A 17,632-nucleotide genomic window follows, 5' to 3' on the forward strand; every position below is an offset into this window, starting at 1 on the left:
CCAATGCACTGCCTGACCAAGAAAAGGATCAGGAGGGAGAGTGAGAGGCTACGTGATCGGATCGGGACAGCGCTCTAAAATACTGCATTTATTTATTTTTTAATTGAAAAAAAAAAATCCGCGATTGACTGAGGGCCCAAAGTTTGAAGTAGTGAGGGATCACTGTAGTAGTTTCTAAAAATGTTACAAACAAGGAATGACATTGGTTTTCTGGCAAAGACCTTCAACGATTTTTTGTAGAGTGAATCTATGTTACTGCATGTATTTACACCTGCCAGTTGCCAACATGTAATGCAATATTCAAAGTTTGATAAAATCTTTGCGGGTAAAAACATTCTAGCAGCCTCAAGTATGATGAAAGCTCTTATTTAAAATTGTTCAGGTTGAATTTACCTGTAATACGTAATCTTTTAATATGTACGGAGCCCCCCGGGTGCCAGGGTAGAAAAAATTTTTAAAAATCATAGCTAATCTGTACCCACAAATTACTAATCTGTACCCACAGTTAACTGTACCCACAGTTTAGCAATCTGTACCCTCAGATTACTAAACTGTACCCACAGTTTAGCAATCTGTACCCACAGTTTACTAATCTGTACCCACAGATTACTAAACTGTACCCACAGTTTAGAAATGAGCCGGAAACTGTAGTCACCAATGTTTGGCGGGGACTCCAAATGCCGAGGGACCGACCGAGCAAGTACCTACACTTTTTGCCCTCGACGAACAAAGGGGTTTTAAAAGGTAACTATTACACATTTTCTTTGGTAGCCGTCTACATTTTCAGGTGTCATCAATCAATATGGCACGTTGTGTGTTAGTAGCTGCTAATGCGGCTACTAAAAATAGCTAACTGACAAATGAACACTACTTGAATTAAGCACGCACGGACACGACAGCAGCACAGAAAATGTGCAAACACAACATGCCATATTGATTGATGACACCTTAAAGACGCCTACCAAAGAAAACGTCCAATAGTTACCTTTTAAAAACACTTTGTTCGCCGAGGGCAAATGGTGCGGATGCTTGCTCGGTCGGTCCCTCGGCATTTGGACTCGGAGTCCCCGCCAAACATTGGTGACTACTGTTTCCGGGTCATTGCTGAACTGTGGGCACAGATTAGTAAATTTTGGGCAAAGTTTAGTAATCTGTAGGTACAGATTAGTAAACTTTGGGTACAGTTTAGTAAACTGTGGGTACAGTTTAGTAATCTGTGGGTACAGATTAGTAAACTGTGGGTACAGATTAGCTATGATTTTTTATTTTTTCTATCCTGGCACCCTGGGGGCTCCGTAAATATGGCTTTTAAAAGACAGTGTGGAAAAATATGAAGTATTTTCATTCAAAAGACTAAGACGACAAATTAAATGGGCTGCTAAAAGCAATGGTATTGTTATAATTTATTGGAAGCACGATACCATAGTTGTCCAATTAAGGAGATTAATAAAATACAAACAGTACTGTTATACACTAGGGTTGGGAATTCAATTCAATTCAATTTGTATAGCCCTCAATCACAACAGAGGTCTCAAAGGGCTTTACAGAGGCAATATGATACACAATTAGAAATGAAGCAACAAAGATGAATAGATACAGTTCAAGTCCTGGGTATCCCCTATCCTTAAGACCCTCCATGTCGGCAAGGAAAAACTCCAAAAACTCCAGAGTCAATTGGGAGAAAAATGAGAAACCTTGGGGAGTACCACAGTCAGGAGAGATCCACTCCCAGGACGGATAGACAGGAACCCCAGAACGGCTAATGGGAATTAGCAAGCGAAATTGTAGTCCGTAAAAATACAGTGGAGTAAAGGAGCAAGAAGAGGTCCCTCTGGTCAGATGAGACGGGGGTAGCAGCGAGGACGTCAATCCAGCCAGGGGTCCGGACAGTCAGGAGGCTGCAGCTGAAAAATAGCCCCTCCCCAGAGGGGAGGGGGGAAAGGGGACACCGGGTGACTAGTGATGAAGAGACTAGACAACTAGATATTAACATTGGAAAATAGAAATAAAGTAAGACAAGTGGTAGGTAGAGTAAGAAAAGGAGATAGAACTCAGCGGCTGTACTGCCCCCAGCATTATAGCTTCTAGTGCAGCTTAAACTAAACTGTGAGTCTACTCCGACTTCAACTAGCCTAACCATAAGCTTTGTCGAATAGGAACGTTTTTAATCTAATCTTAAATGTGCAGACTGTCTCGGCTTCTTTAATACTAGCTGGAAGCTGATTCCATAAAACAGGGGCTCTAGCTCCGACAGTACTTTTATAAACCCTGGGAACTACCAGTAGACCTGCATTCTGAGATCGGAGTGTTCTGTTGGGGCGGTATGGAACGAGAGCATCGGTGAGATAAGATGGCCCCAACCCATTAATGGTCTTAAATGTAAGAAGGAGTATTTTAAATTTAATTCTAAACTCGACTGGAAGCCAGTGAAGTGCCTGGAGCACAGGGGTGATGTGCTCTCTTCTATTGGTTCCTATTAAAAGTCTTGCTGCTGCGTTTTGGACTAGCGAAGACCTTTTAGAGAGTTTTTAGGACAAGCTGCAAGTAGGGAGTTACAGTAATCCAATCTCGATGTAACGAACGCGTGAATTAATTTTTCTGCATCGCTTTTAGATAAAATATTTCTAATTTTGGCAATGTTGCGCAGGTGAAAGAAAGCCGTTCTACAGGTTTGTTTAATGTGTGCTTTAAACGATAAGTCAGGGTCAAATAAAACTCCTAGGTTTTTAACTGTGGCGCTGGAGGCTACACTTACATTGTCCAGAGTGACTATCTGGGCAGATAAAGAGTCTCTAGCACTTTTCGGGCCTATTATAAGGACTTCTGTCTTTTCAGGGTTAAGTAGAAGATAGTTAGTGCTCATCCAGGTATTTATATCTCGGACGCAGGCGCTTAGTTTTTCTACTTGCCTGACCTGCTCAGGTTTAATTGATAAATACAGTTGTGTGTCGTCAGCGTAACAGTGAAAGTTAATGCTATGTTTTCTGATGATATTACCTACAGGAAGCATATACAGCGTAAACAAGATGGGCCCGAGGACAGATCCTTGCGGCACACCATAACTAACTCTAGAGTACGATGATGATTGCTGGTTTACATTGACAAACTGGTACCTATTAGATAAATATGATTTAAACCAGCATAGGGCTGCACCTCTAATGCCTATGTCACGTTCTAATCTCTGCAATAAGATATTATGGTCGATTGTGTCAAAGGCTGCGCTCAGGTCCAGCAGAACCAGGATTGAGACTAATCCAACGTCAGCGGCAAGTAACAAGTCATTAGTTACTTTAACTAATGCGGTTTCAGTGCTATGATGAGCTCGAAAGCCAGACTGGAACTGTTCAAATAAACTATTGTCCTGAAGGTGCTGACAGAGCTGTTTAATTACCACTCTTTCAAGGACTTTGGAGAGAAATGGTAAGTTAGAAATAGGTCTATAATTGGCCAAAATATCAGGATCAAGAGTAGGTTTTTTCAAGAGCGGTTTAATAACTGCATATTTAAAGGACTGCGGCACGTAGCCAGTAACTAATGAGGTATTTATTATATTTAAGATAGTGTCAATAGTTAGAGGCAGGGTCTCTTTAAAAAGTTTGGTTGGGATTGGGTCGAGGAGGCACGTTGATGGTTTGGAGGACATTATAATTGAAATTACATCAATTTGGTCTACAGTGGTAAAGTTATTTAATATTTTAGAGGGTTTTATAGGAGATTCCGAATTCTTTGTCTGCACTTTAATAACTGGAAGTGATTCATTTATTTTATTTCTAATAGTTGCGATTTTATTGTTAAAAAATTTTAGGAAGTCATCACAGCTAAGGGTGGTTGGGATATAAGGTTCTATTGAGGTGTGACTGTTTGTCAGCCTTGCTACAGTGCTGAACAGAAACCTAGGATTATTTTTGTTTTCCTCTATTAAGGATGAGTAATATCTAGTTTTAGCCGTACGCAAGGCCTGCTTATATGTCACTAAGCTGTGTTTCCAGGCAGAGAGGGTGTGCTCTGTGTTGGAACGGCGCCAAAGTCTTTCTAATTTACGTGTCGATTGTTTAAGAGAGCGTGTTTCAGCATTATACCAGGGAGAGGCTCGTCTCGGCTTGACAAACTTTAATTTGGAGGGAGCGACGACATCGAGGGTGGTACGAAACGTAAACAGAACACGATCAACAAACTCGTCATTAACAGCAAGGCCGGGCATCATTCCTTCATAATTAGATGACATGGAGGCAAATATAGGCTGAATTATCTGTTTATACTCTGAAACAGAGTGATCACCTAATGTCCTTTTCATCTGAGTTCTAGTCACTAGTGGCGGATTATCTTGAAGCACAAACTGAAAGGTAATTAGAAAATGATCAGACAGTACGGGGTTGTGGGGATGGACACTAAGATCACTAATCTCCGTACCGTATGTTAAAATCAAGTCCAGGGTGTGCTTGTGACTATGAGTTGGTTTATTTACATTTTGAATGAAGCCAGTCCCATCTAGTAGGTCATTAAAGGCCTTACCAAGGGAGTCACCTTCATCGTCAACATGTATATTAAAATCCCCTACAATTATAATTCTATCCCAGCTTAGCAAAGTACTAGATAAAAAGTCAGAGAAATCTAACAAAAACTGTGAGTAGGGACCAGGGGGACGGTAAACCACTATGAAAAGAATTGGTTTTTGGTTCTTCCAATTAGCGTCTATAATTGATAGTGCTAGACTTTCAAAGGAGTTATAAATGTAATTAGCTTTACTTTTTGGGCTCATACCTAAACAAGAGTGTGATATTACTGCCACCCCCCCTCCACGGCCCGTGCTTCTAGCTGTGTGAAAATTCACGTGACTTGGGGGTGTGGATTCATTAAGTCTAACAAAGTCATCCTGCTGAAGCCAAGTTTCAGTCAGGGCCAAAATATGAATATTTATAATCTCTGGGATGAAGCCGATTCGATATGTATCTCGATACACAGGTTACGATTCGATTAAAAAAACAAGACATTTTTAAGGCCGAGCGATTCGATACAGTTTAAGAACGATACGGTTCGATAGAGTGAAAACGATACGATAGTAATCATTTGTTGTGTGTGTTCGTACAGTATTTTAAACATATAAGACCACATTTGTAATAGCAAAATAAAACAACAAAATTTCATTCCAATGTTATGTTTTATTTTTCTATGAAAAAAAATAAGGCTTACTATATGACCGGCATTTTGTTGGATGGGATTGATAATAAAACTCTAGTGACAGACAACAATAAAGTGCAGTAATTCAATTACTGTATTTCCTGGTGTTTTGAACACAAGAGGTAAGTAATTGAAGTGCAAACTTTCAACGTAAACATCTTACAAACAAAATATATTAATTATATGCAGCAGCTCTAGAAAAAAAGAATTAAAACTGCTAGTGTTATCATAAATAATAAATTATGCTTTACCACTGGTATAATTGGGGGAATAAAAACATGGCATTTTACACAGACAGGTCAATAATCATTACTTTAACCTTATACACAGCAGTCATTCACTTATGCTGTGCTTCCACATTTTTTATTCCTCATCACTGTCCATATCTTTTTTGAAGGGCAGATTTTTCTTGAGGAGGATCAACTGATCCACATGTTCATGTTTAAGTAGACTGCGTTTCGTGGAAAATATATGTCGCCCTTTCCACCATTGTAGTGGGTTATTTTTCAGCGTTAAAAACTCACAATCTCTGTACCGCTTCACACTAGCTCTGACCCATGCGAACAGATCTGGCTGCCTTCATTACTTCAAAGTCTGACTTTTGTTTTCCTGGGTGCGTTGAAAATCAATCACTGCATGTCGCTGGCTTGGTGCTCAAACTGTCCATTGTTTTAGCATGTCGCTTCATTGCCACTACTAGTTTCGTTTTGGGCGGTGAAGAAAACGCTAAGGAGCAGTGGTTTTGTTACCTCTCGCGTCGTTATGACACGCCCGTGACGATCGGGTAATGACGGCTACTACTAGCGGTTCTTTTTTTTTTTTTTTTTTTTTTATTTCTTTAAAACCTGTCCTGTTCAGCTGTTTGACACAGAGAATGGAAGTCTAAGTGCCCGGATTCTGAACAGTTTTAATGTTTCACATTGAGAGTCTGACATACTCCCATTGTGATCATTCAAAATACCTTTTTATTATGACAAAGCAGCGAACAGGAAGGGATTACGGGGGGACAGAAGAAAAGAAATACAAGAGAAGAAAGAAAAGAAACACATACACAAACAACAACAAGAAATACACTGAACATCTAAACTAGTTACTAATATGCTGGTGCTATCGTCAGCGAGATGTATTTCCGGTTTACACCATGTGGGGGCCTATTGGCCAGTGAAAGAGGAAAATGGGGGTGGGGGTGTCTATAAGACTATAAGCTAAGTGATTGAAAGGGGTAGAGTGTACACAAATCAGTTCTGTGATCTAGAACCCAGTAATCGTGTGAATCTCTTATGAGTGTAAGCCCGTTGGCGACCAACCCTCCGCCGCCGCATCGCCAATCCCGGCACCGGAACCCCCAACCCGAGCATGCCCTACCACATCCAGCAGCACGCAAGCCCCACCGGGCGCGCGACAGCCACGCAGACGGGCGGAGAAACCGCGCGGGCGCCAACCCAGGGCCACGGCCCCCACCCAGCCAGCCCGGGGAGGGAGGGCAAGCGGGGGGGTGGGGGGGCCATGCGCAGCCCATCCCTCCTCCCGCCGCCCTACTACAAGCGGTTCTGCCGAAATGCATGGGAAGTTGAGGCAACCACAACTGTGAGTGGTGCTTATCCATATTATATCATGCGTGCGGTCACAATCTAAGTGAGCTGTTGGTGAATGACATATGTGCAGCATGTGAAGTAAAAGCTAAATTATTATCATATTAAGCAAAGCATTGAACTAGGCATTAGAAGCCGATTCTTGTCCTCGCGATAGCCGAATTCTATCTCTACTATCGGTTCATTGAATATTTAAGGGCTAATTACTGTCGAATGGTACCTTTACTATCGATACAGCTGTATCTCTCACCTGTAGAACCGGATATCTGGTCATATCGGTTTATCATTCTCAAACTTCGTATATACAGTTTACAAAAAAAGCAAGTCAGACAGTCAGTACCGTATTGGCCCGAATATAAGACAGTGTTTTTTGCATTCAAATAAGACTGAAAAAGTGGGAGTTGTCTTATATTCGAGGTCTAGACATTATACCCATTCACGACACGAGATGGCGCCAGATATTATTGAAGCAAATGCTGAACTTGAGGAGTAATGTTCTGTCATGACAGATCTCAGCTACTCTCAAGTTTAACCAGTTTGCATTATTTTATTGCAATGTCTTTCCTTATTCAGATTTGTTTCAAGACTACAGTTACCGTTAGACCTCACTTTGATGGTTAATGCAGTTATTGCAATTTTGTTGTTTTATCACAATAGATTGGTTTTAGTGCTGCAACGATTAATCGATTAACTCGAGTATTCGATTAGAAAAAAATATTCGAATTAAATTTTGCTGCCTCGAGTATTCGTTTAATTAAAATGGCATTGTAATGGTTTGTTTTGAAAGTGTTTGCCTTTATTTGCATTGATTTGGGTTGATACACTGCCCTCTAGTCTGCCTCATTTCACATTGCTGAACCCATCTGCTCCCTGTTAAGACCAACATAAGCTAAGTTTTGTTTGAGCTAATGTTTTCAGCTGTTTGTATATTTACCCATTTTTTGTGGGAATATGTGTTCGAACTATTTGTTAAGAGCATTGTTAAAAATAGTTGGCATTTCATAGCATTTCAATTAGCGGATTTTTGCTATGTAAGTTAGCCAATTTTTCTTTTGCTGTACATATATCCTCATTTTTCTTTTCCAATACCGTTTAAGGCTGAGGACAGGTATTTTACTTTATGTTCCTCATCCGATTACTCGATTATTCGAAATAACTAGTTCATCGATTAATCGACTACTAAAATAATCGATAGCTGCAGGCCTAATTGGTTTATTTACATTTCGAAAACCAGAAGCCATTCATTTACGAATGTGATTGCACTTTAGTTTACATATTTAAATGTACAGATATTAAGATTTGAATGAGGCAAAATAACATGCATTTTCTCTCAAATATATTGTTATAATCATTTGTTTCAGATGTACTGTAATTATTTTCTGTATAAAAATTAATTTGGTGTTCAAAAAGTCTTTTTTCAAACTTGAGTCTTGAAAAAGAGGTGGTCGTCTTATTATCAGGGCCGTCTTATGTTCGGGGCCAATACGGTAACGAACAACAATATTTGATAGTCATGATAAAAAGGTCCAGTAATTCTACAATGAAGCAGATTTTAAATCATTGGAATGCACAAGACAAAATCTTCTCTGAAACGATTCAGATAAAGTTTGGAAATTGGACAAACAACAACAAAAAGAAGGGAAGCATCAAGTATTGACGACAATCAGAAGTAAAATTGTGAAAAACAGTAAGCCAGACGCAAATTAGGGGTGTCTTTTAGCGTGATTCTTTAAATCTTCCTTCCGGGTGTATCTTTTACCACAAACTGAACAGGGAAAAGGCTTTTCACCGGTGTGTGTACGCGTGTGTCTGTTTAATTCTGCCTTCGTGAAGTATCTTTTATGGCAAACTGAACAGAAAAAAGGCTTTTCTCCAGTGTGTGTTCTTGTGTGATCGTTGAAATGTCTTTTCTCGATGAATCTTTTACCACAAGTTGTGCAGACAAAAGGCTTTTCTCCACTGTGTGTAAATGTGTGTCTCGTTAACTGATGCTTCTGACAAAATCTTTTATCGCAATGGGAGCAGGCGAAAGGCTTTTCCCCGGTGTGCGTACGCGTGTGTGCTATTAAATGTTGCTTATGACAAAATCTTTTATCGCAATGAGAGCAGGCGAAAGGCTTCTCTCCAGCGTGTGTACGCGTGTGTCTGTTTAATTTTCTCTTCTCAATGAATCGTTTACCGCAACTTGTGCAGGTAAAAGGCTTTTCCCCGGTGTGTGTATGCGTGTGTGCTGTTAACTGTTGTTTTGAACAGAATCTTTTTTCGCAAAGAGAGCATGCGAAAGGCTTTTCCACAGTGTGCGTACGTGAGTGTCTGTTTAAAAGTGCCTTCGTGAAGTATCTTTTATGGCAAACTGAGCAGGCGAAAGGCTTTTCCCCTGTGTGTGCCCTTGTGTGACGCATTAATTCTCCCTTCCGGGTGAATTTTTTACCACAAAATGTGCAAATAAAAGGCTTTTCTCCAGTGTGTGTTCTTGTGTGTCTTGTTAACTCTTGCTTTGTACAGAATCTTTTATCGCAAAGAGAGCAGGGGAAAGGCTTTTCCCCAGTGTGAGTACGTGTGTGTCTGTTTAATTCTGTGTTTGTGAAGTATCTTTTATGGCAAACTGAGCAGGGAAAAGGCTTTTCACCTGTGTGTGTACGCGTGTGTCTTTTTAAATGAATCTTCTGAGTGAATCTTTTACCACAGAGTGAGCAAGCAAAAGGCTTCCCATTCGCGTATTCTTTTGTGTCTCTTTCCAGTGATGACTTTAAGGATTTCAAAGCATTTTGGTCAAAGGCATTATCCTCCTCATCTGTGTTAAAGTCAGAAGAGTGTGACGTTACGTCGTCACTGTCCGAGAGCGGAGCTAACAAACCGTCAGGTTGCGGTCGTCCCTCTCCTTTTGTTGTCAGGTGTTGAAATGAGCTGTCGCTCCAATGTTTCAAAGCTTCGCTCTCTTCGTTTGGACATTCATCTTCTTCACTCTTCACAATGACAGTCATTGGACACTTCGTGATTTCATCTTCCTGTTCTTCATCTTTAATCTTGGGGGTCTCTGGCTCCGCCTCCTGTTTGATGTACGGCATCTCCGACTCTTCCTGTTTAACGTGGAGGGGAGCATGCTTCTCAGGCTGAAGCTCTTTTATAGTGACGTCTGCGGGATTCTGGAAGGAAAAATATCACATGATCTGCAATTGTCAAGCTTTGCTCAGGTCTCAAACCGTGATTTTCATGTTTTATATTTTTTACAAACACCAAGGCCTTGTTCAGACTGGCAGCCAAAACTTGATCTTAACCCTTGAGAGTCGAAGGACGCGCCGGCGCGTCCTCAGCGCACGTCCTCTTTGAAGCGCCCTCACGTTTTAATTACGTCACCCACATGCCGTTGGTTGGTCTCGTTTTAAAGTGCGGAAGTTGCGGTTTACTCTCGTTATTATTTGAAGTCAATCGACCAACTAAAACGTGAGATATTGTCATTTAAGTTTCATAGTTTTATTGTCCTCTCAAAAAAACATTAAAACGCTGCATGGATCATTTGTTTATGTCTATATTTCCATCATTTCTTGTCCTTTTTCAAAACGGAAGCTCCATGAAAAAAAACACAAATCAAACGAACCCTTTCGAAGTCACAGTGGAAGCACAAAATGCGTTTTCTTTTTTTTTTTTTAATAAATATAACTGCCGTGCGAGGTTCCACCGAACGAGAGGGAGGAGTGTTCTGAAGCAGCGAGGTGGCGAGCGACGGCCGTTTGGATCGAGCAGCGACTTTGTGTGACTTTGAGAATGAACGGAAAACTAAATTTAGCGCAAGCAATTGTGCTTTTTGATCGACTTGAGGAAGAGGATGGTCCAAATTCGTCATCATCGTCTTCTTCGGAAGAGTCCTCGAGTGAAGATAGTGACGGATTTGAACACGTGGGTGACGCCATCGACGAGCAGAGGTAAGCCAACTCACTTTTTTTTTTAAAATGCTGAAAAAGTTTCTTTTGATATTGCAAGACAAAGTTAATTTGAATGCATTATAAGTGTGTGTTTGTGTATATAATAATAAAATGTGCATATCAGATCAAAGTCGTACGTGCACTGTGTGTATGCCAGGCAGGAATTTATAATTTGTGGTGTTCTTCTTTCTATATGAAGATTAGGGATGTAGCACATATTCAGCTATGGTATTCTTTCTATTGTCATACATATAGATTTCCATTATCATTTATTGCTGTATATATTTTTATTTTATACTTTATTATTTTCATAAATACTGACTTTTTCTTCATGTACATTTATAGTGACAATGAAAGTAAAGTGAAATGAAAATGGAAGGGTGGAAAGAGGACCGACACCCCATGGAAGTGTGGGCTGTCTGATGTAGCCCTGTGTCTAATTCCAGGACGAAACTGCTTTTCGGAGTGGCATGCCTGAAAAAAAATGTAACTTGTTTATTGTAAATATTTTTGAAAATACTTTTTCCCCCCAATGTTATATATATATATATTTTCCCCCCACAATCAGTCTTCTCAATTTGTGTATATAAATGTGCGTTCAAGAAGCTTGATTGTGTGTACATAGTTTTCATCAAGTGATGGGCCGCAATACCTAAACTCATAAAGAGATGGCCTCTAAAAACTTTTTGTGTTAGATGGTATATATTTTTTCCACTGTTCTTCACTGTTTGGTCTGCTGTATATAACCTCTTTTGACTAGAGCATGTATAAAGGCAAAAAACGCCTATGGCTATACCTGTTGTTTATGTTGAATTGTCAAATATAAGACTATTTATTCTAAATTTTTTTGGTTGAATGTTCATCCTAACATGTTGAATAAATATTACAAAGTTTCAAAACGGTTCGTTACGCATGTTTGGTTGTCAATTGGACATCAATATTAAAAATTTTGACAAAACAATTTTGGAATTTTTGGTCTTTTTGGGCCCAAAATGATGATTTATAATTGGTCAGTGAAGGAAACAACAGTTTGGACATGAAGTTCAAGGTGTCACAAAAAAAGGGACCAAACCAGGCCATCGTAAACAATTCTTTCTTTGAAATATAAAGGCAACTTCAAAGGCATGCAAAATCAGACAAAATAGGCCCAGACCTTATTAAGCCCATCCAGATAGTAACTGGATAGCTCTTTTGTAGTCTGAACAGTAGGAGTGGGAACCTCTTGTTACCTCACGATACGATACGATTTGCGATACAAAGCTCACGATAACGATGATCTGACGATATGGCGATACAACGATTATCGATACATTGGTCAGGAAATCATTCTAGGATATTCTACAAACAACTAATAAACAGAAAAACAAGCTTTTGCTGTGAATTGGAATGAGTTTATCACTAGTAGACGTCCAATCCATTTGAACTGGGAGGGTGGCAGCGAATGAACACATCCCTCCCAGTTCAAACGGATTGAACGTCTATGGCCGTCAGTGGCAGCCAATGCCAGGCAATGAGGTCATTTTAGGCCATTTAAGGGCATTCGCCTGTTGATTTTCAGTTACTTCCTGTTGATTTAGGGGTATCTTATGGGTCACTTCCTTTTTATTTTAAGTTACAGAACAGGAAGTGACCTGGAAATCTCCCAAATGAATAGGCAGTGACTCAACAGGAAATGACCTGTAAATGAACAGCAAGTGACCTGTAAATGCCCGAAAATCGGACAGAATGACTGCGAATGCTCTGGTTTCAAATTAGTGCTGCAACGATAAATCGATTAAGTTGAATATTCGATTCAAAAAAAATATTCAAATTAAATTTTGCTGCTTCGAGTATTCGTTTAATTAAAGTGGCGTTGTAATGTTTGTTTTGAAAGTGTTTGCATTGTTTTTTTATTGATTTGGGTGGATACACAGCCCTCTAGTCTAACTCATTTCACATGGCTGAATCCATCTGCTCCCTGTTAAGACCAACATAAGCGTTTGTTTGAGCTAATGATTTTTTTGGACGCAATCCTAATTTAGTTCAAAGGTATATTTAGCCATTTTTTGTGGGAATATCTGTCTGAGCCATTTGTTTGGAGCATTGTAAAAAGCCTTTGCATTTTATAGCATTTAAGCTAGCGGACTTTTGCTATGTAAGTTAGCCAATTTTTCTTCTGTTGTACATAGATCCTCTTTTTCTTTTTTTTTTTATATGCCGTGTGAGGCTCAGCTCAGGTATTTTATTTTTTTATGTTCCTTATCCGATTACTCAATTATTTGAACTAAATAGTTCATCGATTAATCGACTACTAAAATAATCGATAGCTGCAGCCCTATTTCGAATGAACAAACGTTCCCAGTCCAAATGGATTGGGCGTCAAACACCATCAATGGCAGCCTTAGAGTTACCTGAGAAACTATTATGGTATGGTATTTTGGTAGCACCTTTTAAAATTTTTTTTTTTTTTTTTTTTAGTCATTGACACCTTTTTAAAACGATATCTCGATTCTTGGCAGGAGCATATCGATAACCTTTTCGCATATAAAGTATCACGATATATCACCATTTCAATATATTGTCACACCCCTACTGAACAGTCACAACGCACAGAAATCAGATATTTGTGAGACTGATTGAAAGCACATAAGAGATGTCGTTTGATATCCGATATGAACAACACGTTTCTCAATCTCAACAGCTCAGATGGGTTTGACTGTCCGCGACGGAAAACTCAATATGGCAAAGAGCGCCAATCGAAGTGCAAAGCGGCTAAAAAGAATGAAACACGCTGAGGAAAACAGCAGTATATAAATATGAATATATTGTGACAACATGTGGCGACAAGTAGTGGAGGGACATTACATTCCTTGGCCAGAGATGAGGAATCCAGTCAAAATGGCCACCAGCCCAAACACATCTCTTCCCAACGTGCCGCACAACTGCTCCAGGTGTGGCTGCTTAAGCCACTTTTTTGCAGCCGGCCTAGTGGAGTATAGAAAAAATGACCAAATTGTGGCCGTGTCTACACCTAGCAGGGTTTTTAATAACCGAGGATCCTGCCCCAATTCGTTGGGAAAAATAATTACGTCTACACCAGCACGTTTGTCGGACAAAAAAAAAAAAAAAAAAAAGCTTCGACAGCCAACCGCATTAATTTTGAAGTACATTCATAACAATGCGCAAAAAATAATTGTCCATAATACCTCCCACCCTTCGCATGTGTTATTCAACATGTAAGAGCACTGCAAGAGTTTGTAAATAAATGGAAGCAAAAAAGCTCCTGTCTAAGTTACTCCAAATGTAAATATCGGTCTCAGGTGGCCCTGAAGTGCAAAACACAACGGCAAATCAAAAAACATAACGGCAATTTCAAAAACAAAACAGCAAATAATATTAAAAAAAAAAAAAAAAAACGCCAACTCACATAACAAAAAAAACAACAACAAAAAAAATAAAAAACAAAACGCCAAATTACATTGCATAAAAAATAAAAAAAACACAATGACAAATCCTAAAATGAATTACAATGAGGAACCGGAAGAAGTAGGTACCAGTAAAAAAGTACACTCATCCCTGATTTCACTGACATTGATGATGATCAAGGGCATAGGTTTGCATAGGGACGGTGGGGACATAACACTACCAACTTTTCAGGATGCTAAAATTAACCCTACCAACTTTTAAGCAACCTTATTTGCATTATATAATAATTTCAGTTATATAGGTAATTTAGATTGTCTTCTTATATGTTGTCAGGATAGAACTGATCCTACCATTATTAAGTGAATTACGGTACTTTCATTATGTTAAGACTTACACAGACCCCTTTTCACTCGCTGGATGTGCCAGTCCATGTTTTCCCCTCGAACGCACGTTTGATTAGCTGATGACTTGAACACCCCACCACATACAAACACGCATTCACAGGCCAACAGAAATACAACATGCCGCCTCCCCCGCCCCCTTCAAAGACGATGGATGATTTTTTCCGCCAGCAGTAGCGACTGTAAGTAATGTGAAAAGACGTCAATGTTGTGGAGGTGAGGAACACTTCACTAATTTTGATACTGCTACAGTGCTTCAAGTCGAGTTTATTCACTGAGATTTCTTGAAGTAAGAAAAACAGTTAGCTGAAAATAAGCTTAACAGACTTATTTTAAGCAAAAAGTTTGTATATTTTATCTTAAAAGAAAAACTTGCTTGTCAGAAATGTTCTTAATTCAAGAATATTGTTCAAAACATTATTTGAAAGATTTTTTTTCTTGATTTAGGTAAAAAATGACCTACTCTTAGATGTATGGGCTCAGTACAAATAGTAATATTTACTTAAAGTGGAAGAATCTGATGCATTAATCTTTTAACTAGCCTTTAAGAATGAAAAAAAGATGGGAGAAAATTATTTGACTGGATTTAACAAAATAATCAGATTAAGACATTATAAATTTGCAGTGTGAAAGTTAGTATAGGTCAATAGATTTATTTTGAATTAATCATTTAGCCTATCAATTAATAAGGTTTACATTGGTGAGAAATGTAGCCCTGACCATTCACCAAATATGTTTGGCCTTATTAATGTTCCGTCCCCAGCAAAAAGTGTACACGCAGGTTATGCTGTTATATCGTCCCTACAAATATTAAGACCAAACCTACGCCCTTGACGATGATAGATAGAATTGCTAACTCATTGGCTGCCAATGATGGCCATAGACGTCCAATCCGTTTGACAAGGGAGGGATGGCAGCGAATGAACTGCAACCTTCGCGGTTCAAATGGATTGGACGTAATTGTTGTACTGACATGTCGTGAAATTATCATTATCGTGAGCCTTGCATCGCATGTTGGATATAAGAATTTGCGCTTCAGTCACAATCACCGATCACGGTCACATCAAAGCAAGTCTGATATTGCACAGAAAGTAGATAAAAATAATAATTATTATAATGTTGTGATCTTACCCTCATTTTCTATCGTTTTTCAGTTGCTCGCAGTGGACTGATTTCATCTTCCACGTCTCTACTCTTTGACTTGATGTTTGGGATAGCGTTGGCCTTCAGTCAGTGGTATTTGGTCGCATCTTTAAAACAAGTCGAAAAGCGTCTTATACCATTGAATGAAATCTCTAATGTAAACCGAGCGAGCCCCTCTTAAAACAAAATTTACAAGTGGCATCAAGCTCAAGCAATCGAAATGCGTTAACGTGTCTTGGCTAGCGAGCTAAGCTAAACGAAACGAAGTTATGTCCTGCAAAGCTTCAACATTAAACCAAACGACCTCCACTAAGCTTTAAGATGGGAAGTTTTAGTCCACAAAATTCTTACTTCGGTACTTACCCATGCTTTGAAGGAGGCTGCTTGGTTAGAAGGGAACACAAAACAACGGCAAGTCTTGGATAGGTACACAAATGTTGTGTCACGTAAACCGGAAGTAAAAACATCCAGGTGCTGAAACTTCAATGTAATATGTTGCAGTGTTTGGAACCAAAACTGGACTCTAAAAATATTTAATGAATATGATAAACATCCGAATCTGAGTCATAATAATCGATAACTCAATTTTGTCCGTAAATCTAAACATATTTTCAACTTACTGTACTGCTCCCGCTGTAATTCTTTCATCAGGGACCAAAATAATGTACTGGCATCATTTTTAAGCATTGGAGCATCTCAGTTTAGCTTTTACTCAAGTAAGACTCACTTTATTACAAAATAATATTAGTCAAGAATAAAAGTCATCCAAAAAATGTACTCAAGTACAAGTAAAAAAGTATTAGGTGAAAAGAGTACTCAAGTAACAAGTAAGATTGTGAGTAGCTGCTTACGATGTTTGATCTTTTGAAAAGAAAAAAAAAAATCCATCACGGTTATCTAGACGAACTGCTTTCATTCTGTACTATAACCTATTCCTTAACCAGATAAAGCCAAAGAAATACAAAAAATAAGGATTGAATATCAGCGAGAGAGAAAAAAAAATCTAGAGATTTGAAGCATTATTCATCCAAACAGCATGAGTGCCCTCTAGAGGAGAAAATAGTTCCTAGTTTGAATAGTTGAGTGGTGAATAGTTACTTCATTGTTCCTATTATGAAACTAAAAGGATCATATCTGCAGTGTTCTGCATTTCCTTCTGGAGGAAGTTTCGTATCATTAGCGGTGGAAGTAAATCCAAACGAAACATAGCTTTTACAGTATTGCCTTGTCTTGGAGCTCTCTGTATTCAGTTTTTTTTTTTTTTTTTTAACCACGACAGTAGTGGCATCATCTGGGTCAGAATGTTGTCCAGGAGTCAGTTTGGATTTCGAAGTTGTCCATTTAAAAACGTATCCATGAATCAAAATACAGTCAGGGGCTGGTGTTAATTTGAGCCGGATCTTGCAGGAACAAGATCCAGCACCTCTTGATTTTGGCCTCCCTGTGTTCCGGGACTTATTTGGGCAGATCCAGCCCCTCTCGTGCAAATAAAATAATAATATAAAAACGTTGGGGGAATGAAGGAGAGGAGTCGTTGAGGGCTTTCTCCACTTTATTGTGGCAACAATCAGAAAACAATAAGCAAAATAATAGCGGACTGCCGGCACATTCGACCGCGAACTTTTGCTTCTCATCATCAACAATGGCGAGCTACTAGTTTATTTTTTGATTGAAAATTTTACATTTTTAATAAAACGAAAACATTGAGAGGTTTTAATATAAAATTTCTATAGCTTGTACTGACATTTATCTTTTAAGAACTACAAGTCTTTCTATCCATGGATCGCTTTAAGAGAATGTTAATGTTAATGCCATCTTGTTGATTTGTTATAATAAACATATACAGTACTCATGTACCGTATGTTGAATGTATATATCCGTCTTGTGTCTTATCTTTCCATTCCAACAATAATTTACAGAAAAATATGGCATATTTTATAGATGTTTTGAATTGCAATTAATTACGATTAAATTTTAAGCTGTAATTAAC

At 38.9% G+C, this 17,632-nt stretch overlaps 1 protein-coding gene across 1 annotated transcript; it reads right to left on the reverse strand.

Moving 5' to 3' along the window:
- Nucleotides 1–1,366: 1,366 nt before the first annotated feature.
- Nucleotides 1,367–16,136, reverse strand: LOC130921764 (gastrula zinc finger protein XlCGF57.1-like). The gene is made up of 3 exons (XM_057846030.1): nt 16,006–16,136; nt 15,631–15,749; nt 1,367–9,916 (listed from the first exon to the last, which is right to left on the reverse strand). Exons 2-3 carry the CDS (start codon nt 15,634–15,636, stop codon nt 8,474–8,476), a joined length of 1,449 nt encoding a protein of 482 aa, XP_057702013.1. The 5' UTR covers nt 15,637–15,749; nt 16,006–16,136; the 3' UTR covers nt 1,367–8,473.
- Between the last annotated feature and the right edge of the window lie 1,496 nt (nt 16,137–17,632).

The sequence above is a fragment of the Corythoichthys intestinalis genome, chromosome 1 (assembly GCF_030265065.1).
Source record: "Corythoichthys intestinalis isolate RoL2023-P3 chromosome 1, ASM3026506v1, whole genome shotgun sequence".
NCBI classification, from domain to species: Eukaryota; Metazoa; Chordata; class Actinopteri; order Syngnathiformes; family Syngnathidae; genus Corythoichthys; species Corythoichthys intestinalis.